This window comes from Hemicordylus capensis, chromosome 4 (assembly GCF_027244095.1).
Source record: "Hemicordylus capensis ecotype Gifberg chromosome 4, rHemCap1.1.pri, whole genome shotgun sequence".
NCBI classification, from domain to species: Eukaryota; Metazoa; Chordata; class Lepidosauria; order Squamata; family Cordylidae; genus Hemicordylus; species Hemicordylus capensis.
Genome location: NC_069660.1, coordinates 175,717,536 through 175,742,362, shown reverse-complemented (window position 1 = coordinate 175,742,362; position 24,827 = coordinate 175,717,536). Strand labels below are relative to the sequence as shown.

The 24,827-nt window shown below is 45.1% G+C and overlaps 1 protein-coding gene across 9 annotated transcripts in view; it reads left to right on the top strand.

Moving 5' to 3' along the window:
• Positions 1 to 24,827, top strand: part of RALGAPA2 (Ral GTPase activating protein catalytic subunit alpha 2) — a 343,889-nt gene that overhangs the window by 142,159 nt on the left and 176,903 nt on the right. For all 9 annotated transcript variants that reach the window (XR_008306232.1, XM_053246348.1, XM_053246346.1 and 6 more), the window contains one exon: positions 24,554 to 24,682. Coding sequence is in view for 8 of the 9 variants with exons in the window: in XM_053246348.1 (XP_053102323.1) it covers positions 24,554 to 24,682 (129 nt within the window). In the remaining variant the exon portion in view is untranslated. The remainder of the gene's footprint in view (positions 1 to 24,553; positions 24,683 to 24,827) is intronic.

Below are 24,827 nucleotides of genomic sequence, written 5' to 3'. Positions count from 1 at the left end.
ATTGCGGAAGAAAGAGAACAAACGTCTGCTGGTCTGGATTCTGTGTACAGCCAGTCAGATCACACCAGGGAAGCCCACAGTTTATTGCAGTCTGGAACAAGAGTCCTTGGTGCACACAAATGAATCCTTCTTTTGCTCTCTCTGAGTGTATGGTTCCTCCCACCTTTCTTATACCTCTTGGTGGCAGACTTGACCACAACTTTCATTGTGTGTTGAATGTAGGATTCTGAAAGAGAGAATTGTTTTTTGCTTTTGAATTTGAAAACTCAAACATGTAAAATGTAAATATACTACTTTGTTTAAATGTAACTAATTAAGAGGTTCAAGACCATCCATTTTTTAAAAAATCAGTTATTTCATAGATCTGATCTGTTGGAATCTAAGTGTGCTTTCCTGCAAATTATAAAAAAAAATAGCTAGCTCATTTTTCTTCTTGGTTCTTGAACAAAGTACATATTAGCTAAATGTTTAGTTTGGCTCTGCACAATCTCTCCCCCCCCCCCCCCAAAAAATTAAAAAATTAAAATTTGTTCCTAAAAGGTACTGATCAGGAAAGGGACCACAGAATTACGACTTCAACTCTTTCCCCTTATAACAAGGTTGGATGAAAATTGCACAGATCACCACAACTGCTATGTGCCTCAGATGGGAAGTTTCCATTGATGCAAATGGCACTAATTCCCTCTTGAGGCAAACAGCAGTTACAGAAAATTTTGTCAGGACCACTTTTCCCTATACACCATAGTCCCAGTCTGGACCGGCACTCCATGTGACTGCTATCTTTATAATTAATTCTCTTAGCCAGCCAGCGTGGGGATGTGGCAAGGCAATGCATGCTGGTGAGGGAGGCACCTGATTGGCTGGGCGCCAGTTGGCCCAGCTGTTGTGGGGAGGGGCCATCTCAGCTGCAGCCTTGGCTGGGAGGCGGGAGGCAGCGGGGATGGACTGGCCCTGGCCTGGTGCCAGAGGTGGTGAGTGGGCTTCTATATATTTAATTCTCTTTGGACGTGCGTGCCCAGGATTTGGCAGCGGAAATCTCGTGACATGCTGCGAGAGTTCTGAAGTGAAGAGGACTGAGGAGGAGAGGGGGAAGACAGTGCCGGTGGTGGCCGGCTGGCGGGCAGAGGGGGGGGAGAGAAAGTGACGGCAGGCAGCAGGCAGGGGGGAGAGAAAGGTGGCAGCAGGTGGGGGGGAGAAAAGCCGCGGCGGCAGGCAGACGGGAGGGAGAAAAACCAGCGGTGGCAGGGCCCCTCTTGGCGCCTGCCGCGGCTCTGTTGGGGGGGAGTAACGGGAGGGGAGGAGGGATGGAGAGTGCGGGGCCGGAGGGAAGGGGAAGAGAGGAGAGACCGGGCCGGGAGGAAGAGGGAGGGGAAAACAGCCAACCCCAAAGCGCCACACAGATGCTCTGTGCGGGGTCAACTAGTATTAACTAAAACATGTGCAGGACCAAATTTTATGTAATATGTAGCTTGGTTTCCAGTCTAGGTTTGAGTAAAAGAAAGGCAGTTTTCACGAATGCTTTTGTTAAATCTCCCTCCCCCGCCCCATCAGGGGCATACATTAATTGGACAAGGGGGGGTGACAAATGTCTCTGGGATCTGGGGGCCACCATGGTGCTCCATTACCCCTCCCGCACCCAGCCAATGAACAAAATTTTCACTGGCTGGGAGCGCGAGGTACACAGCCTTGTCCTCTCCCAGTCATCACTTTATTCACCACACCAGCTGGGTGTTCTTGCTCTCCTTCATTCTGAGAACATCCACCCTTCCTGGTCCTGGCCATTCCCCCTGCATCAGCATATGTGTGACACTAACACAGGGGTCACGATGAGCAGGTGCGCATGGTCGGGGGGACAGCAGCAGCCTAACCCTGGGCCACCAGCAAGCCCTGTCTCCTGCTTTTTGTGGTGCTCTTTTTGAATTTGTTGCATAAGGAATTAAAATGTCCACCTATTCAAGAAGCATTTCTTGGAATAGGTTTTGTTTGCCATCACCTTTCTGATTTTCTAGAATCACCAATATGACCACTCCAGGAAGCATTGCCCTCACTCTAAATCAGTTTTGTTTGCCTTCAGTGACATTAGCAGATAGTCATATTTGTCTATGTAGGGTTGTGACATCACTTTGGGATTACAATTTTCTAGATGAAGGAAAGAAAGCCCTAATATAGGGAGGGAAAAGTGGTGCTGAAGTAAGAGTGTGGGAACAGCAACTACAAATGGGCATGGGGGTGGGGGAGGAGAAGATAGTGATGACGTTTTCCACAAGAAAAAGTACACAAAGCATTTTACATAGCAAAAGGAAGGAGAAAATGGTTCCATGTCCCAGAGAGGCTCACAGTCTACAGGAAATGCAAGGGAGACACCAGCAGCAGCCACTAGAGAGATGGTGAGGCGAATCCCATGACCAGGAGAAACTGGGCTAAGGGAGACGAGCCTGGTTTTTCCTGGTCGTGTGCTGCAACGGGAGCTGTGCAACTCCTGGCAGCAAACCTCCCTAAGTGCCCTTCCCCTTAAACGAGGTTAGCGGAGCGCATGCTCCTCTAACTCCGTTTTTTCTACTGTGAGTCACCATGATGTGGCTCTGCGCCACGGCAACTCAAGAGGAGACCCCCTAACTGGGAAGCTGCAACAAGCATTCTGGGGATCTCCCCAGAATGTCCTGCGCACTTGCGCGAGACATGCTGGGACTTCTTGGGGCCAGGCAGCCCCCGATCCCTGCCGCCCCTACTGGCTCAGTGACGGAGCCGGTAATCAAGTGGGCGACCAATCTGGCCGCCCAGGGCAGGCTAGCCGCTCACGTGCGGGGAGAGCTGATTTGACCCACTCTCCCTGCCAAACTCCTTACAGCTCTCTACACTGCTCGTGTGGAGAGCATCACTATGTTTTTTTAGATTGTGAGCATTTTGGGGACAGGGGACCATCTTGTTTATGTATTATTTATTTTTCTATGTAAACCGCTTTAAGAAGCGGTTGAACTTTTGTTGTAGAGCAGTATATAAATATTTGTTGGAGCTGTAGTAGTATGTTAGGTTGAGTGTCCAGAGGTAATGCTTTAGAGGGAAACATTTATTGTCCCCTGGAAGCACTATTTCCCCCAAATCAAAACAATTGGTTAGGACCTATTTTCAGACACATTTCTGCCTGCATAATGGCTACGTACTATGAATGAGCAGGATTGTAGCTTCTCACCATATCCACGGAGCATTCCTTTCCCACCGAATGGTCACCTATGGTTGTAATGTTTGCACATTGCTTATAGATTTATCATTCCTGTATAATACTGTATGTCAGTTTTCAAGCACACAATTTGGTGTGTGGTGGTGTTTTGCAGACATTATTCCCATGCATGGTTGTGGGGCAGGAAGGTGTGATCTTACTTCCCCAACACCTAAAGCTTCTAAGTGACATTTAGTTCATCCTAACAAGCCATGGGCTTTCAAATATATTGCAAAACTACAGTATCTAGTATAGATGTAGGTAGTTGTGTTTAAAAGCATCTCTGTGAAGGAGACGTACTCAAACAGCATACTCTAGATGTCAATTCATAACCTTTGGACACTGGTGTAGTTTGAAATGGTCTGTCCTGTCACCTGACATTGGGATAGATGTAAGCTCCATGTTCCACGATTCCCTCCTCTTGCTTGTCAATTGTCTATAAGATGGCCACCCCCACCTCCTATCACAGAATGCATGGTGGTCTCTCAGTTCCTGAAGATGATTCAGAGGATACATCTGTTTCTTTCTTATTGCACAAGCTATTCACTTTTTTCTTTCTTGATATACTCTAGCAACACACTTCACGGTTAAGACAGCAATCCTGTGCAACCATTGCATCAATTCATTGCACCCCCAGGCCCCAATGAAGACAGGACACGCTTAGTTGGAGTAAATAAGGCCACTTTATTATTGTACAGCGATAACAAATTTGCTACGAGGTCCCTAACTAATCAGAGTGCGGGTACTCCTCCCATATGGTGGCCCCTTCTAGTGAGGGGCATCCAACATCAGGCTGAAGGTTCAGGTCCTGATTCGGTCAGGCTCCATGTCCTGACCTCCTCTCACCGCAAGGCTTCCCCCACTGAGGGGGAGGCGACCCACCCCAAACCCAAGCCGCCAAAGCTCTGAGCCGGTGAGTCACGCCACCCCCCGAGTGGGGGCTATTCCCATTCTCTGGGCTGGCAAAACCCTGAAGGGATGTTCCTTGACCCCCCCCCCCGGTCACCCAAACTGGCCATCCAGCCAAACACTGATCCTGAATCTACCTAACCAACACACACACTCTCCTGCCAAAAGAAGTGGGGCAAACCTCTGTTTAGCCTCACTTCCCCCACCCAGCTAGCACTTCCTGAAGACCACATTGCAATTCCTGGAGGAACAATTCATTCCCCCAGTCGGAGAGATGCACTTCGTCCCCACTGTAAGTTAGTTATAAGTTTATTCGGTCATTGACCAGCAAACATTTACAATAAACCAGTACATATTTTACAAATAATATAACAAAACTTGGCCATAACAGAAATAATATCACTGTCCTCATTAATTAAAAGATAATTTAAATAAAATTCATCAGACCGGCCTGGCAAATTGTCTAACATAGAAGATAAAAGTCTTAAACAGGGTTCCCTATAAAAATCACAATAAAGAATAACATGCGAGGTGGATTCTATAACCCCTTTGCCACATGGGCAAAGACGTAAAAATAGTGGGACTCCCTTGAACCTGCCATCCAATACTGCTGTAGGAAGAACATTTAAACATGCTAAAGTGAGGGCTCGTCTAAATTTAGGGACAAGCACCACATCAAGATATTTAGCTGGTTTAAGATTAATAGCTTGACACCCTAAGTATAAACCCTGCTTGAGCCATACACCTTCTTGTTGAACTTCTGTATCCAGGACACGTTGCTTAACCGTCCCCACTGTACAGCGCTGCATCCTGCACCTGTATGTCAGGATGCTGTATAACTGCCCCGCCCAAAGCAGTGACCGCTCTCCCAACCTTCCTATTTACTTTCTTACGTGCCCTATCGAAGCACAAGGGGCCCCACTGGCCCCTCCAACTCATCCTCGGAAGCAGGTTAGACCAAACCAACCGCATATCCGGCCATTAGGCGGCTAGGCCCTGTAAATCTTTGACTGCCTGCAGAATCAGGGCCTTGCCCTGTAGCAAAGCCAGGTCATTGTCAAAGCCAGGTGAATGACCAAGACATGTGGTGTCCCCCTTGCAGCTGCATACTCATCTAGAAGTGGAAGGAAAAGGTTCCATAGCATCCCTCGGCGCCCCATCCATTCCACTTCCGCCACTCCTGCAAGGCCCAACTGGGAACCAATGTTGATCTACCAAGCCTGTTGACTGGCCCCAAACAGATAGTTTGTGCCCATAGATGAGTTCCCGCAAGGGGAAAGGGAGCCGCAGACTCTATGCAAGACAAAACAGAGTGTTACTTCTACCTGCTCTCACTGCTGCAGCGGGTATATGTAGCAGCTGTAGGCGGATGAATGCCACCTCCCCAACTCCCAGATACGGCTCTCAGGCAGCCCCGCCGCCGCAGGTGCTGGAAGGAGTGGGTATCATACGCTCTCAGGTCAAGGCCCGCCTTCCTCAAAGCCTTCTTCACCAGAGTCCAGAATTGGAAGCGTGTCAGGGGCGCCGTGTCCGCATAACGGAACAGCTGGCTGTCACCCTCCCCACACATGGCCAGGTAAGCTTGCACGGCCCATACTGGGCAAAGTCCCGGGTTAAACCCCTCGGCCAGGGTGATGGTAGCGCCCCTGCCTTTCTGGTCGTACTTTGCCCGACACAGGTACACCACCCTGTCCCTTTCCAACCAGGTGTCCTTGTACTGCAGGGCCTGGGCCAACACATCAGACCTGGAAGCGGCGACCAGCTAACTGCCTCGCACCAAAGAAGGCCACTAGGCAGGAGGCCTTAAGCAGCCGGACCTCAAAGTTGGAAAAAATATATATATTTAAAGTGTGATAGCAGCTGTTGCAGGGTTGTTGGAGCCAGGGGGACCCTTGGATCTGGGTATGAGGGGGACGCCCGCATCCATCCCTCCAGCATTTTGTGCACCCAGAATTCAGCAGTGGAGTCCATGTACCCTCCCAGTTTCGACTGGAAAGCAAGGGCTGCCCGCCTGCCCCCGATGGACCCCAGAGCCAAGCCCCATCCATCTAGGTGGATACTATAGAGCAGCACATGCTCCATCAGGAGAGGCCATAGGTCATCCAGCCCTGATGCTGCCCTGAACACGTGGAACTGACGGACTACTGCTGCATAGCACACTCTTGTGCTAGGTGCCAAGGATAGGTGAATGGCCTCCTCGACCTCTAGAATCCAAGGCTCCATAGGTGGCGGGAAAGATTTCGGGTAGCTTCCTGGCTGCTGGGGTGAGGGTTCGAAAGCGCTTCTCCTATATCCGAGACAGCACATCTGCGATGCTGTTATCCAGCCCAGGCACGTGTCGTGCAGCAAAAAGAATGTTGTGGCATAGGCATTGCAGTGTGAAGCAACGAGTTGGTCACCTGCACTGTGGCCATGTTATCACACCAGAACTGAACGGCCTGATCTTTGAAATCCCTGGCACTGCTATGACTATTGGGAAGAACTAGAGGAATGCCATATCCTCAGTCACTCCCATTCTATCCCAACCCAGGGGCCACCTGGCAGCACATCACCTCCCCCGGAAGAAGAGCCCAAAACCGTGCCCGCCTGCTGTGTCATGCAGCTCAGCCTCCAGCAAGAATTTTGAGTGCCAGAGGGAGATGCCATTGAAGTCCTTTAGGAATTCCACCCACATCCTGGCACCCTCCCTAGCTCGTGAGTCACCTGCACCCGGTGATGAGGGGCTCTAAGCCCTCTAGTAGTATCACAGAGCCTCCTGAGAAAGGCATGCCTGGGAGCAATCACCCTGCATGTGAAGTTCAAGTGTTCCACTGTGACCTGCAGCTCCCTCAAAGTGACCTTCCTGGTGTCCAACAGCTGCCCCAGGCACTGTCCAAGGCCAGGACCTTTTCTGCTGGCAACCGGCAGCACTGGACCACTTTATCTATTTCAGTTCCAAGGAAGGCCAGCTGAATAGTTGGGTCCTCAGTTTTTTCCAACGCCAGTGGTACCACCAGCTTTTGCACCAAATGATGGAAAGTGCGCATAAGGTAGTCCACCACTGAGGCTAAGCCCGACCTTTCCCACACCGCCCATTCCAGAAAGGAACTGAAACGCTCAAAGGCGGAACAGGAGATGTAACACCCCATAGGCAGGGCCCTATCCTAGTAGTAACCAACCTCAAAGGCAAAACCCATGAGGTCAACGTCATCCAGGTGAACTGGCAGAAGCCTGAAGGCTGACTTGATGTCACACTTTCCCATCGACGCGCCCCTCCCCTGCGTCCAGACCATCTCCACTGCAGCTTCAAAAGTCGTGTACTTCACAGAACATAGCTGATGGGGTATAGAATCAATCACTGATCCGTCTGCAGGGAAGGAGAGGTGATGTATCAAGCGGTATTCCCCTTTGGCCTTCTTAGGCACCACCCCCAGGGGGGATACCCTAAAGTTGGGTAAGGGCGGCTCAGGGAAGGGCCCTAGCACCCGCCCTTCCCGAACTACCTTATCGATTTTGACCCTAACAATTTGTTCTAACCCCTTCACCGATCACAAATTCTCTGCCCAACAACCTACCCTATGACCCTGATAAGGGATCCGGAACCCCCATTGGAACCCTAAATAACCTCTATCCTGCACTACCAGGTAGTGCTGCAATAACTGCAGCAGGGGGCCCAACCTTATGGGACTAGGTCCCCTATGCCGGAGCAGGGGTTCCCCCTTTCCTGGCAGCAGACCCGTCTTTTGGGCCGGTGTGAAGCCAGTGGCTCCTTGTACAGATTTTGAAGGGGTGGGGCCCCCACAAATGGTGCAGGCATGCCAAAAGCAACACTGGCAGTGTGAGCACGCTCCCAAATATGTAAATTCCCAGCAAAGCTGGCAAAACTGACCTGCTGACCCATGCATCTGGCCCCTAGTGGATGCTGTAGTGGATTTCGCTATTAAGTGTCCACTGTCAGGGTACTCCCCATTCACTGGCCAGTTGGGGCCCATGATCCTCTACCAGAGTTGTTGGTAGTGACAATCTCAAGAGAGAGCCGGGTTCATGGCCAAATGCCTTCTAAACGACACGCCAAAATGGGCTCAAGCGGGCCCGCTGAACTCTGAGAAGGCATGATATATAATGTCTAGATACTTCACCCTAGATGTTCCCCGCACTGGCTGTTTCTGCAAAACCACCCCCATGTACACCATGTACCAGACCAGCCAGTTTGACCAGTTACGGTCAACCACCTTGTACCTGAGCCTTTCTTTGTCCTTCAAGTCTCCCTTGTCCCCGTCCCTGGGTTCCGTTTCCTGGAACAACAATGAGAACATATCCACATATTCATTCCTCCAAATTTTTTCCTTAGTGGCTAGTAGCAAGTGATTGCCCAGGGGCATAGACACCTCCCCCTGCGGGTAGTGCTCAATCTTATTGTTTGTTGCTACTGATTCCTTGCCTTTGGCTGCCTGCCCTGGGTCTGCGCTAGCTGCATTATTGCCCCCTCCCCACCATTTCAGCTCCCAAGTGTAAGCTGCTGCTGCTGGGCAGCCGGTTCTACCTTCTTATTTGTTGCCCCGGTAGTCCCTGTAACACTGGGGGCCGAGTAACCTGGTCTCACTGGCCATGCCGGCATTCCCCCCACCCAGACGCTGGCCAGGTGCCCAGCCCAAGGGGGATCGCACCAACCCCAGTCAGACTCACACCGAAAGATCCTACGTCTGCGTCTAAGGTGTTCCGATTGTGCGACCCCACAGGCCTGGCAGCATCTGTCGACCCTTTCACCTCCCCCTTGTCTTTCTCCAGCACATCCAGTCTTGCCTCAATGTTCCCTGCCTTCCTTGCACCCTTTCCCCCAACTGTCTTGGACCCCCACACTGAGGGGCCATCCTCTTGGACTCCAAAGCTTCCAAGTGGGACAAGATCCTTCCCATTACCAGCTGCCCTTCATTCTCTGAACCAGAGGAGGGTTTGGGATCTCTTGGCCTTGTTGGAGGCCGCTTAGGGGCGGAGGCCTTCCCCTTGCCCTTCTCCTTGCAGGGCCCTTTCTTTGATGGCATGACTCAGTAAGTCAAGAAAAGTCAGTAAATACCCCAGTAATGCAGCTATCCCGCAATGGGATAAATGGCCCACCAGTGAGCTGACCCAATGCCACCCCACTAGTTTATCAAATACTGCAATGAATTTAATATCTGCTCCCCAATGAATTTAATGAATGCCCCGAATGATTTGCTAAATGCCCCCCTTATGAATTCAAGAAATGCCCCTTTTTGTATTTATTGAATGCCCACAATGAAATGCCCCTTCATGAATTCATTGAATGCCCACCATGCTTTTAAAAAGACTTCAAATAAATACCCAAATTGTTTATTGGATGCCCCACCCAGTGAATTTAACAAATGCCCCCCAGTAAAAATGCTCCCCACTGAATTTGGTCCATGAAATCGATCAATGCTCCCAAATCAATCAATACCCCCAATCAAATCAATCAATGCTCCCCAGTCACAAAAACCAATGCTCCCCAATCAATCAATATTGATATCACCCCGGCCCAGAAAGGCCCTTAGCTGTTCGATCCCTCGCTGCACGTCTCCCTGGCCACCATGCTGATCCCTGGTCAGCCTGGAAGCACTGGTCCCCTACTGCTTGTGATCGGCCTGCCCACGTGGCCGATCACCCTGCTCAAATCCCATGTGCGCTCCCACTTGTGATCGGCCTGCCCCACGTGGCCGATCCTGAATGCTCCGTTCTGCTTCCATTCGGCCGGGAGGAAAGCCCCCACTCGTGATCAGCCTGCCCCACGTGGCCGATCTGAGTGCTTCATCCGGCTCCCGGCTGGCCGGGAGGAAAGCCCCCACTCGCGATCAGCCTGCCCCATGTGGCCAATCACTCTTCTTCCTCCCAGACTCCCAAGGTGCAGCCAACCAGCGCTGGATGAACTGCGCTCTCCACGCTGGCCGGGAACCCCGCACGTGGTCGCTGAGGAGCGACCGAAAAGCACTCCCTCCCCTTATCCAGCTGCCAAGAGACTGAGGAAGACGGTGGCTGCCGGGCAGTCTTCTCCCCACCCCCTTTCCTGATTGGCCAGCCCTGGCCATGTGGAGGGGGGGCCAAGATGGTGGCCACTGTGCCTGCCTCAGAGGCCAGAGGCACAACCCCATCCTCCACCTCACTGCGCGGGGGCGGGGAGCAGCATTTCTGATTTGAGAAATCACATTGTCCTGTTGATGCAAAAGTTGATCAGAATTGAAGGTTCTGGAATTCTGTACTTGAAAATGTCAGTTTCTAATGTGCTAATGTCCGAGTTATTCACATATTCTGCACATTTAATTCAAAGCTGCAATACAGTTCCCAACATTTAGAATCATTGGGATATTTAGTTACTGTAACAGGTTAAATAAAGTTTTATTTAGGCTTCATGTAAGCCTCCTAGTACGAACAAAAACATAGCACAAATAAAGAATGGGAGTAGACAAGGTGTACCAGAATTAAGAACTTGAAGTTTAGATAATTTATACGAGTAACCTTAAGCTACATGCTAAAGTGGAAAGCAGAAAAAATCGTGAATCTTACGGTTATGAAGATATTAAAAAGTTCTAGAACAACAAATATAGGTTGTAGAAGAGAAACTGAACTGGGAACATAAATATAAACCAGATAATTTGCCCAGAATAACACTTCTTTCAAATATATATATGTTTAAAATACTTAATTAATTTCTTGGGTATATTTAGTAAACTGATTTGTTAGCCATTTTAAAAGTTGAGCTTGTTTGGTTACTGTTTCATTCACTGATAATTCTTAATGCTTAATAGCAACAAAATATTTTACATTGTATAACTCACTTAAGTTGTGCAAGGTTTTCTAATGTTCTAAAAAAAAACCACCTTGCTACCACAGCTGCTGCTTAATTTAGATTTATATTTATATTTTCCTTTTTAAAAGGGAAAAGATGCTAAGCTCTCCAGTGACTGAAATTTCTCCTGTTCTACATAATTAAGGGAGGAATTAATCTGTGAAAATACCAGCTTGTTCCTGGTGAGGAACAACTGAGAATCTCTCTCTAAAGACAGATGGTAGACTATCTAGTTACATATATAAATGGCAATAGTTTGAGCAAAAATAGTCAAGGGGCATTTTTCTAACTAACCTTCTGTGAACTTGAAACAATTGAGAATACTTTTAAGTGATCTTGCAACATAATTTATTTTTTTTGCCAATACTTTGACAGAATTTATAGACATACAGAGTTAATCCATTTTACTGTGGCATAAATTGGATTTTTCCCTCCCGATCTCCCATTTATGACACTACAGTGGATCATTTTGAATACAGTGCATCATTTTGCAATAGTTCATAATGGTTCTTTCTGTCCTTTTCCTTAACAGCATCAACACTAAATTATACTGCTGCAATTATGTAAACAATGGAAATGTTTCCAGAACAAATCTCTCATTTTAAATTTTCATTTTGGGTAATTGTTGAATGATTTGGAACCATAATAATCCAAAATTATTTTACACATTTATAGATCAATTATGAAGGAGGTAAAGAGGGGGGAAAAACCTGTGTAAACTGTGAACCAGTTTTTGTTGCCATCACCATGTACTTTGCTTATTGCTTGTGCCTTCCCAGTTACTGTGTACCTAGCATTCAATTAAAATGATTGATTTACTAGGCTGTAAGCTGCTGAATGCCATTTACATTTATAGAACTGCACTTTGAAGGAAAGGAAACAACCTGGTATATTTGAACTACCTGATTTTTTGCAAGCTCACTGACATAAAACAGATGTTCTCATGTTGCTCTCTTGGAAGACCAAATCTCTTCCTAATATGCCAGTTCACCATATTTCTTCATGAAATGTAGGTATTGATCATTAGGTATCTGAAACATTTGATAGAAAAAACCTGTCAAAAATATTGGATTACCTTAAAACAGTATTAGTTAGTTACATAATGACAAAATAAATTTGAGCCACAAAGAATTATCTTTGAGAAATTTGAAATTGATGATATATGGACACTATGCACTTTCAACTAGAGATGTGCACAAATCTGATTTTGCTATTTGATTTGAGCTTGAATCAAATTGCAAAATCCTCGAATTGATTTGCCGAAACAGCAGCCAATCTAGCTGTTCCGGCGAATTGATTTGAGTGATTTGGTCATAGGGAACAGTGGGGAACACAGATAACCCCAATTGTTCCCCATGGGTAGGTCCTAGAGTGGGCATGATGGGTTCTACCTACCACCCAACCCACAAAAGAAATAGGCAAGTGGGCGATTAAAAACATTATTTTAACCTTTCTCCAAAACTCCCATAGGATCCTATGGAGGTTTGGGGAAAAGGTTAACAAAATAATTTTAAATTGCCTGCTTGCCCATTTCTTTTGTGGGTTAGGTGGTAGGTAGCAACCATCACACTGTACCACCCAACCCACTTTGCTGTCCCTAGGACCTACCCATGAGGAGCACTGTAATGTTTCAAGTTCTCCATGGTTCCCTGTGGCTGAAACAAGCAGAGTACATGATTGTTGCTTCCCTGCCTTGAAAAACACTGCAAAACAGAAGCACACAGTCCCTCCCAACACGGAACACCACATTTTGTCAAACACACAGTCCAGAAAAGCCCAAAAAATTATAAATGACCCAGAATCCGCTGCCAGCCGCAGTTCCTGCACTGCAGTAACATTGGGTAACATTGCAGTAACAAGTTGTTCTCTCACACAAAATTCATGACTCCCTACAACAGCTGCCACAATAGCACCCTTAGCTGCCAGCAAGTGTAGTCATAAGCTCAACTAGAACGTCTTCAGCCACATTTTGACTGAGTACATCTTGCAATGCAGAATGCAGAGAAGACCAGAGCAATGAGTGAAGCACAAGTTAGTCTCAAGGCCAGACATGGGGCTCATCTCACAGCAAAAACCAAGAAAATATTATACACACACACCTGAGCTCCCACACTGTTTCTTGCCACAACACCATCTCACAAAGAGACCAAACCACAACTCAAAGCAGGCAGGCAGGCACCCAAGTTTTTCTTTTGTCAATCTGAGATCCAGAAAAATCAGATACTTAATAATATAGCGGCAATAGCACAACATATTATATTCAGTGCTGAGAAAAGAAAACCATAAAATCAAAATCAAGGAATTCCTTGATTCCTTCCTTCCTCCTCTCCTGATGTATTCTCTTCAAAGGCACTCTAAAGCTCTCTTTGCTTCCCTTCCCCAGTCACTTTGAAAACGTTTTGAAATTACATCTTTTTTTGTTCTCCCTCCCTCCTCCCAGACAATGGGGGCCCAGTTGCACATGACAATACTTGATTTGTATGATAACAAGACAACCAAGAAGTGAAATCTCAAGCCAGTGCCACAAAACGACTGAACGGGGGGGGGAATCCCACCAGAATGGTGCTCAGATCACTCAAATTGATAGAGCTCGAATCAGGATTGCTTCGATTTGAACTTGAATTGGGCCCCTTATTTTAGGGGTGTTTTGTTTTGAGTTTGAATCACTCAAAATGGCCCAATTTGAATGTGAGTCAATTTGCACTCGAATCAATTTGCACATCTCTACTTTCAACTCTTGGAAGCAATTAGAATAAATCTGAAAATAATTAGTCATAGTGATCCAAAAGAAAATGGGAGTATTGCATTTTGCTCAGATGTTGCTAAGCCCAGTATGGATTTGCACAACTGACTTTATCCCTCTGGAAGGTCATATTTGAAGATTTCTTGTGAGGTAGATCTAGGTGGAACTGGGTGGATCCAATGTATACTCCCCACAATTGTATTGTCTATTTACCTTCACCATGAAACTGCAAGTTAATTTTGTGTTCAGAAAAACTTGTGTTCTAATCCTGATTTCTTGTATTAAGATAATTTGGGAATGCATTCTATACAATGCATTATTTCACAATCAGTGGTGCACCTAGGTAATTTTGGTGCCTGGTCTAAAGGCCTTTGGAGCCCACCCACCCCTCTGAAGGATCCAGTATTTAAGCAACTGAATTTTCAAGCATGTGAAGATGTACAAGACCCTTTATGCTGATATACAGTGCTTTTACTTTAATGTGCCACAGGGCTCTGTCTGTTTCTTCTTGTAACACAGCAACCCTTCTGCTCTGATTATCATCCTCTTCCACCCTGTGCTGCTCCTGTGCTTTAGATGTCAGCCAGTCCTCAGCACCAGTGTTCCCTCCAATTTCTTTCATCCATGTGCAGAATGAGTTTTGTTCTGGGTAGCAGTATCAAGGCAATGTGTACACATGTTGTGTGCCACTATAGATACAAGCGCATGTGTGCACACACACAAAGTCATCACAAATACAAAAGAAACAAAAATTGTATTTTACAGGTTTTTTCCCCTTACCTCTACTTCACATTTGCATGCAAGTATATCTCAACCAACTGATGCGGAACAGATTCAGTCTTGAACAAAAAATCTCTTCATCCCATTTAACACAGATTTACTATGGAGTAAATGTATGTAAGTTTCCATAGGTGCCCCTATGAAGAGCCACTATTGTATAGGGTTGTTTTTTTAGTTTATGCAAACCAATCTTAATAATGTTTAGCCACTCCACTACTTGTTTCATAGCTAAAATGAGGAGTTCAGTCTCCTTTGTCTCCTGCATTCAGTACCCCACACAGTTTAAAGCCAGTGTGGTTTGCTGGTTAGTGTTGGAAGAGAATTGGGAAGAATTGGGTTCAAATACTTGCATACTCAGCCAGGAAGCTCAGGGGATAACCTTAAACTAGGTCTTCCGTCTCATCCTAACCCACCTCAAAGGACTGTAGTAAAAATGAAAGCAGGAAGAAATAATCATACACACAGTACCTTGAGCCACTTAAAGGAAGGGCAGGATAAAAGTGTCATGACAAAACACATGTGCAAACATACGTGTGCAAACATATTTATTCTGACTTTTAGCCACATGACTCCAATCAATTCATCCCATTCAATGCTATTTATGCCAAACAGAAAGAGAAGTCATCTACTAGCAATCAGTTTAGACAATATATACCCACTAATTTGATTTCAAATCAGACAACAGGACAGCATACATGGAGTCACCCCAGTTTCTTAGGATTTTATAATAAGTAAGCATTTAACTTAATAATAATAATAAATAACAACTTATTAATGATAAGATAATTAATGATAAGAATATGATCTTGAGGATGTACCCACCATTTTCAAGGAGAACATCAGGAACCGCTTTGAAGTTCTAGACCTCATTGATAGGGAACCAGAAGAACTGTGGAATGAAATCAAAGAAGGATGAATGTGAAAAGAGACTGCCAAAGACCAAGAAACAGAAGAAAGCAAAATGGATGTCAGAACAGGTGATGGAAATTGCCGAGAAGAGAAGACAAATTCAAGAAAGATAAAGACCTCAGGAAGAAATTTAATAGGGAATTTCAGAAAGCTGTTGGAAGAGACAAGGAACAATACTATGGCGACAGCTGTAAAGACCTTGAGGATGGAAATAGACATAGAAAAATAAGGAACGTTTTCCAAAAGATCTCTGAACTCAGAAAGAGGTTCCAACCTCAAATTGGTATGTTAAGGGATGCCGAAGGACAGATAGTAACTGATTTGGAGAAGAGCAAACAGAGATGGAAGGATATGCTGAAAATCTGTACAGCAGAGATGTCAATATCCAAGATACTCTAGAAGATATTCCCTACTTGCAAGAACCTCTAGTACGGGAAGACGAAGTTAGATCAGCACCAGTAATTCCTCTAACCAGGATTCCCAGATGTTGTTGACTACAACTCCCATAATTCCCATCAAAAGCCATTGCAGCTGGGGATTCTGGGAGTTACAGTCAACAACATCTGGCAATCCTGATTAGAGGGAACACTGATCAGCACTCCAGTCATTACCAAGTCGAAAGGCTACAGGAACTGATGTAATAGCTACAGAAATATGGTGGGCAACAGAAGAAGAATCAGTCAAGACTTTAACCAAACTATGCCAGCAAATTTGGAGAATGACACAGTGGCCAACAGATTGGAAAAAGTCTGTCTACATATCCATATCAAAGAGAGGAGACCTAACAGATTGTGCATACCATCGCACAATATCCTTAATTTCCAATGCTAGCAAAATAATGCTCAGGATCATCCAATACAGATTGGATGGAAAGGGAAATGCTGGATGTTCAAGTTGGTTTCAGAAATGGCCGAGGAACAAGAGACATCATTGCTGATGCACACTGGATAATTGAGAAAGCCAAAGAATACCAGAAAGAAGTCAATATGTGCTTTATTGACTACAGAAAAGCCTTCGATTGTGTCAACCATGTCAAGTTGCGGAATATCCTTAGGAAAATGGGTGTCCCAGAACATCTCATTGTTCTCATGAAAAACTTATACACAGGACAGGAATCCACAGTCCAGATGGAACATGGTGAAACAGACTAGTTCCAGATTGGCAAAGGAGTAAAAGGCTGTATACTTTCTCCTTATTTATTCAACTTATATGCTGAACATATACTGAGAGAAGTTGGATTGGAAGAAGATGAGCGTGGTTTTAAAGTTGGAGGAAGAAACATCAATAACCTGTGCTACACTGATGACACCACTCTGATAGCTGAGAATGTGGATGATCTGCAAGCTCTAGTAATGAAAGAGGAGCACAGTGGAAAAAATGGGACTACAATTAAATGTCAAGAAGACTAAACTAATGACAACAGGTACAACAACCAGCCTCAGAACTGATAATCAAGACATTGAAGAGGTGGATAGCTTCTGCCTTTTAGGATTGACCATCAACAGTAAAGGATCCAGCAGTCAAGAAATATGCCGCAGACTAGCACTTAGTAGGGTTGCAATGAAGGCCTTGGAAAAGATATTTAGATTCCGTGACATGCCTACACCTACAAAGATTAGAATCGTTCAGACAATGGTTGTCTCCGTGACGCTCTATGGATGCGAAGGCTGGACTTTGAAGAAGCAAGATAGAAAGAGTATTGAAGCTTTTGAACTTTGGTGCTGGAGAATACTTTTGAGGATACCATGGACAGCCAGGAAAACAAACCAATGGATCATAAAACAAATCAATCCAGAATTATTATTATTATTATTATTTAATTTTTTAAAACATTTCTATCCCGCTCTTCCTCCAAGGAGCCCAGAGCAGTGTACTACATACTTGAGTTTCTCTTTCACAAAAACCCTGTGAAGTAGGTTAGGCTGAGAGAGAAGTGACTGGCCCAGAGTCACCCAGCTAGTTTTATAGCTGAATGGGGATTTGAACTCGGGTCTCCCCGGTCCTAGTCCAGCACTCTAACCACTACACCACACTGGCTCTCTCAAATTTTCATTCGAGGCACAAATGACCAAGCTCATGCTTCGGACACATTATGCGAAAACCCAGCTCCCTTGAGAAGTCTATAATGCTGGGGAAATTGAAGGAAAAAGAAGAAGAGGATGACCAGCAGCAAGGTGGATGGACTTGATTACTACACCATGAGAGACCTTAAAGGCCAAGCTGAAGACAAATCATCCTGGAGAGAATCTATCTATGTGGTCGCAAAGAGTTGACACCCACTTGACAGCACTAATGAAGCAAGCATTTAAAGGACAGGAGAGCAGTGTTCCCTCTAAGGCTTTTGCATGTGAGCATGCACACAAGTTTTTTTTAATGTCTGCTCAGCTAGTTTTAGATCCCACCCAGGTTGAATCAGGAAGGCCCCACTCGGAAGGCACGTGCATGCACGCTGCCTTGACACTGCCACCCAGAACAAAACTAATTTCCATACACAGATGTAAAAAATTAGGGAGAACACTGCAAAAAGGCAGCTTTAAAAATCCCCATCAACTGATTTGCAGTCTTATTTCATCATTTATTCAGCAGCTTTAGCCCCTTATCAAATAGATTACTCATCCTGCAAGATCCCAGTGTTTAACACCCCTACTCCACTGAACTGCTGCCTCTGTGTCCTTCCTTTTTCCCCCTTTGTTGTTGTGCCTGGCTGGCTCCCTCTTTACTTGCTAGTTTCTTCTTCATCCTACTTTCTCTCCTTCCCTCTCCTCCATTCACCATTTCATACCTTGCTTCCACCAACCCCCACCCTGCCCTCCTTAACTACCCCTTTCTCATCTCCCTGCTTTTTTCATTTGTTTTCTCAATTTACATACATTGCACTTGTTATCTTTATGACAATGCTTACTTTTAAAAATACCAGTTGTTTTTTTTACCTTCCTCACTCTTCTTATGTCACAGTAACAATGCAGCCCACACCCACCCATTTCTCATCACCTCTCCCTCTTTTTGCATTCCCCCCCATTCCACTTGTACTTCCAATGTTGCTTACTTTAAAAAACTGGTTTTTTTCCTTTACCTTCCTCATTCCTCCCCCCTCAGTCAGTCAACTCAGCAGTAACAATCAATGAAGCCAGCAGCCTCCAGGCAGGCAGGCAGCCAACTACTCCCTCTCATCACCGCTGCTGCTGCTGTGCTCTCTTATTAGTCTCAGTCTCTCCTCTTGTCAGATGGAGGAGTGAGTCTGCGCACAGCACACAGGCCCCAGCTGGGACCTGCTGCACTGCCTGGGAGGAAGGAAGTCAGGCAAGACGCAGGCTCTGTCGCCCACCCCTGGCTCCCGCATGCCCTTCAAAGAGACATCGGGGGCTGCCTTGTGACACTTCAGGGGGACAGTTGGAGGCCCCACAACAGGTCTTGGAGCACCCCATCTTGCCTTGCCACCAGGAGAAGCCACACTAACAGAGGGAGGCAGGCAGTTTGCCTGTTGCCTTGGCCACCCTGCCCCGCAAACTGCATGAAGACAGATGGGGGCTTGTGGCATTGGCAGGGGGACATTTGGAGGCCCCCCTACCAGCCACTGAGCCACCCGCCGCCACCACCACAGAGGAGGCCTGCTTGGCTTACCCCCACCCCATCCCGGCAAAGAACGAAAACACTTTAAAGTATAAAGAAAATGGCAAAGATCGGCGGGGCAGGCTTCTGGGGGGGGGCTGCAGGACATTTGGAGCCCCCACCCTGGACACGGACCAGCTCCCAAGGTCCAGGGGAAATAATGCCTCTGTTCACAATACTTTTAATGCAATCCCACATTGTATTTTAGCAATTTTATTTTGTTTTGTTTTTAAAAGTTAGATGCCATTATAATATGGGTTCTCAGTTCATTAGAAAACTTCAGACTTTGTTGTTACTGAGGTGGTCAATCTGTGTGTGGGCTCAGACTTAGCACAGAACCTTCATTTAAGCCCAGCTCCATGTGATCTCCCTCTGCTCCAGGAGCATGTGCTTCCCATTCCCATGTCAATGTCTACTCCCTTAGGTTAACTAAGGTTGGTAACTACATCCAAGCATACTTTCTTCAGAGAACCTAAGATATTAAACCAACCCTCACATTGAGCCAGTATAGTAGTTAGAGTGTTGGACTAAGACCGGTGAGACCCAAGTTCAATTCCCCATTCAGTCATGAAACACACTGGATTACTCTGGGCCAGTCACTTCTCTCTCAGCCTAATCTACCTTGCAGGATTGGTGTGAGGAGAAACAGAACCATGTATGTTTCTGGGTTCCATGGAAGAAGAGCAGGATATAAATGTAAAATAAAATTTTAAACAATCAGATCTTGGTTTCTATGAAGAAAATACCTAAGAATAAATTGAGATTGGTGAGTTCAGACTTTGCAACCAGTCTCAGCTTATCTTGACCTAGAAAGGAAGTAGACAGTCATGTGAAGATCGAAGGAGGGATCATGCGCTCCCAGGGCTGAGAAATATTGCATGGAGCTTGGCTTCAACTAAATTTCCATGCTACATCTGCACCTGACCTGTGTCTTGACTGTTTCTTGTCAACTTATAGTTTTGGGATTCACATGATTGAAAGCTCTTCCATACAAAACAAAGATCTCCTGCACATAAAGCATTAGATGTTGGGAAGAAAGATCCTAGCCTAGTCTAGCCTTAGAACTTATAAGAATGACCCTGCTGGATTAGGCCCAAGGCCCATCCAGTCCCGCATCCTGTTTCACACAGTAGCCCACCAGATTCCTCTGAGAAGCCCACAGGCAAGAGGTGAGGGCATGCCCTATCTCATGCTGTTGTTCCCCTGCAACTGGTATTTAGAGGGATCTTGCCTCTGAGCCTGGAGATAGCCTATAACCACCAGAGTAGTAGCCATGGATATACCTGTTCTCTGTGAATCTCTCTAAGCCCCTTTTAAAGCCATCAAAGCTAGTTGCCATCACCACTCCCCATAGTGGAGAGTTTCATAGATTAATTATGCACTGTGTGAAAAAGTACTTCCTTTTGTTGGTCCTAAAATTCCCAGCCTTCAGCTTCATGGGATGACCCCGGGTTTTAGTGTTGTGAGAGAGTGTTAATGGAACTGCCCTGTGGTGATTGACGAACACCCCTAAATGCATTCAGGCTTTTGTGTGGGGAATTAGCAAACTCGGGTGGAGCAGTCCCATGTCAGAATAATTTTTGTGCAATGTTCTGGTCCCAGGGAAATGAACTGACGGAGAGGTTGGTTGAAAATAAACTAAGATTTTATTTGGGGTTTAGGGGTACAATTAAAGCAATATTATTACTAAAAACACATTACAAAGATTAACTAGACACTTGCAAAGATGCAATTAGCTTGGTTTCCTAATTAAATGACTTCCAGGCTGGCTAGAGAAAAGACTTTAGAGAAATTGGTTTTTAAATTTAAGAAATTGCAGGGATAGGGAGAGCCCAGTGAGGCACAGTGATTATCATACAACCTTGTCCTTCCTTTTAGTGGCGAGTTGACCCTTATGGCTTAGGCACAACCAAAGGACCTCTTTCCTCAGGGATAGAACCAGGCAGCAGTGGAGAACCGAAAACAGCTCAGGGGTTAGGCAGCAAGGGTAAATCCAAAAAGTGTCTGTTTTCATGCAGCCAGCTTCTCTTAGCAGCGAGGTGGGCCTTGAGGCATTTTGGCATTACCGGCTGCTCCTTCTTCCTGAGGAGGGGAATTACGGTGGATCTCAAAAGGATCCATTGTCTTTGTTTGCTGTGCTTGAGTAAAATACAATGGCATGAATGGTCAAGAACAACCTGTCTGTGGGTGCAAGGACGGTATCTGTTAGGTTGGAAGGACCCAGTAAACCAATCAGTTATTTTAATGAGAGCACCTCTGAGTTCCTATTGCCCATTAGCTCTTTTGTGATGGGGAAGGGGTTGCATTTACAGTGCCTTATCACCTGCAGAGGTGATAGAATTAGCTTGTTTGAAGCAACTGCAGAGGAGGGGAAGTAAAAGGTCAATCTTCAGACAGAGAGACCTTGAAAGTGACGTTAACTCACAAGCTAACTCAGGTCTGCTTAGACCTTCCCTAATATAGGGAAAGGCGCAAGTCTAATCCCCTTTCAGTTGGCTTGGCAGCTGTTGAATCTGGAAGCAATCATCCCATTGCCTGCTAAGTTACCTGTCCCCAATATGCCAACAAACAGGGAGCCCACAATCCCGTGAGACTCCTGAGCATGTTAAGAGTGGGAACTACAAGCCTATAGTCCCAAACATAGGCAGAGGGGCTTCTGGGAGCCCACAGAATAGCAGTGCTGGCAACAAGAGGGAGAAATATTTCTCTCTGTCCACTCGCTCTACTCCATGCATAATTTATATACCTGTATCATGTCTCCCTGTAGTTGCTTCTTTTCCAAACTAAATAGCCCCAGATGCTGTAGCCTTGCCTCATAAGGAAGGTGCTCTAGGCCCTTGATTATCTTGGTTGCCCACCTCTGAACCTTTTCCAGTTTTGTCATTCTTAAGATACGGTGATCAGGACGGCATGCAGCACTCTAAATATGACCGCACCATATATTTGTATAAGAACATTATAATGCTAGCATTTTTATGTCCAATCCCCTTCCTAATAATCTCTAGCATGGAAATTGCCTTTTTCACAGCTGCCGCTCACTGATACAAGATCTCTCTCCTGGTCAGTTAGCAACAGCTCACACATACCCCATCAGTGTATATATGATGCCTTATCCTTGACATGCTAATTTTCGGTATGTAGGAGCATGCCTTGCCTTCAATCTAGTGTAGTCAAGAACCCAGTTTTGCTACTTCAGTAAGAACTAGACATCATACTAGAAAAGGGTAAGAATCAAAAAAACTGGTGTGAAACTAGAAGGAGGTAACAAGTATTCTAGAGTGGTTTGTCTTGGCCACTGGTGGTCAGCAGTCTTATTAATGAGGGAGAGATTTCTCATCTATAGGAAGATCGATCCTACTATAGGAAAGTAGAATTCTATATTGCAAAATATAAGTACAGTTTTTATATGTAATTATTTATAGCGTTATAAAAATGCACAAATATGATGTAGTTGACTGACATCCTGATTACCAAAGCAAGGATTCAGCAGGAAGCTTCCCCACTTACACAATGTGTGCCCCTCCTGCTCAATTTTCATTGATCTTATCTGCCTCCAGAAGTGCTCTGTGCCTTCGAAATATATGTGCCTGAGGTCTGTGCAACCCTCAGAGACCTATTTTTTATAAAGCACAGAGCACTTCTGCAGGCAGAAAAGATAAGAAAAAATCACTCCCCCTGTGTGTGTGCTGCAGAAGTGGGGAAGCCTCCTGCTATATCCTCACTTCCTTCATCAGAATCTAAGACATTGTATATGGAAATAGACAAGATTAATTTGGGGGTTTGGTTCTACCTTATATCTTATGTACAATGATAGTTGGAATAGTATGAGTTGCTACATTCACAATTCTTCCTTGTCTACCTGCATTGTAAGAATAGCTTTTGGCCCTTTTGACTTAATTGTATATATTGGAACCAAAATGAGCTTTCCACATGCACTTATTTACTAGTTATCGCATATCAGCATTCATGTCTATCATCTTGGCAAAAGTTAGCTACAAAATTAATGCTATAGAATAAGCATGTCTACCCAAGTCAATTGTGTAGCAACTTGGTCCAAAAATGCATACACATTTTAGAATTATCTCAACTACTCCTTTTAACTTTTATCCCCTGTTGTTGATTAAAGACTAAAATGTGAAGCACTAACGTTTTGGGAGTTCTCATAAATGTGTCTATTTGAACCTTTTTGTTGAGATTCCAGAACCTTTTTGTTGAGATTCACAAAGAGAGTTGAAAATGCAGTTTTTCTTTTGTTTGGTCACATGGAATTAACAAAAAATACAGCAAGGTTAACAGTTAGTACTTATTAATCTTTTAAAATCTACTCTGCTGCTTTTCATGCCAAGATTCATGAGTCTTTTTATTGTAGCATATGTCAACAGAGATGTAGCCCCATCTGCTGCTACATAGCTTGTTCAGATGCTAAACTCACAGCACAATGCTTACCTCTCTCAGTAATTACAGGTGTGCTGTAAGGAGCCCAATGCATTAATCAGCCCCTTAATTATGGAAAAGGTGGGTCTTTTGTTCTGCTTTCAGAAGAGGAGTTTACCAGCCACTTTATGGGCTCCAGTATCCATCTGCTCATTCTTTTAGAATGTTTGCATTGACTAATATTGCCTTTAAAATGTATCATGGGAAGTGATTAAAGCCAGTTTGAACATTAACCCAAGTAGTGTTTTCAAAGGTAAAAATGCTGTCTGCTGTGATGCTAAATTTTTTATTTACCTTTTAAACAATATTTGTGTAAAAACATCTATGACATCAGTTTATGATAGCAAAAGCTGTGTGTTTGTAACTGTCATGCTTGAGATGTATGGAACAGCAATTTCCTATGGTCTTTTAATATCTCCTAAATTTCAAAACTCATAAGTGGCAGTGTGGGTTGGGTGGAGGTCTTTTAATCACATATTCCCTTTTTCTTAGAAAAGGGGAAGCATGGGGTCCAAAACTATGGTTTTCATTTGATTGACATATCTTACTATCAAAACTGTAGTACTTTTGTGAGACGTTGTGACATTTACCAGCACTTTCTCACATTGTGCATTTCTCACATTGTACTGCAGCCCCCATGCATGGTGTCGGCACGCACATGGCCGTCTCATGCACAGGCTGCAGGGAACTGTGCTGCAGCCACACACGGCCTTTGCTAGAGTGAGCAGCACTCTTATAATGCTAATTATTGCAATACTCAATGTGTGGAGATGTGGTTGCAAGTGTATCATGGACTGCTTTTGTCTGGTGTTTATTATTGGTGATGATAAATAGTGTCTCTCCCCAATAAACACATGCCTGCCGTTCTATGAATATTTTTCCCTCTTTAAAAATGATGTAGTTTTAGGTTGTGTACTTCACTCCAGTGCTGAAGTACATATATCCCCTTGTTCAAGGAGAGGAAATCACAACAAAAACTTCTGCCAAACAGATGAATTCTCCTGTGTAGCAAGTCTGCCTCATACAATCTATTGCGTGAGGATAGGGTAGTGCTGCTGTTGTCCTTCAGAAAAGCAGCTAATGGAACAAAATTAAGACATTTAAAAATGAAAATTTCAACTTTTTATTCTTTCAGGATATTCTGAATACAGTCATAAGGCACTGCCCCCCTTCCTTTTTCTTCCTGGGCTTACCTGGCTTCACACTACTGATAGGAGACTTCATAACAGCCGCAGCCAGAGTTCTAAGTACAAACATGTTGGAGGTAAGTATGGCAATGCTCAATATCCATGTTCCCTTGAGAGTGCACAATTGTAAGCGAGGTTCAGATTTCTGTACTCTAACAGGTGTTGGCTCATTAGTGCAATGTGAAACTGGGCTCTTGGGGCAGACACCATGGCAGCTGATGT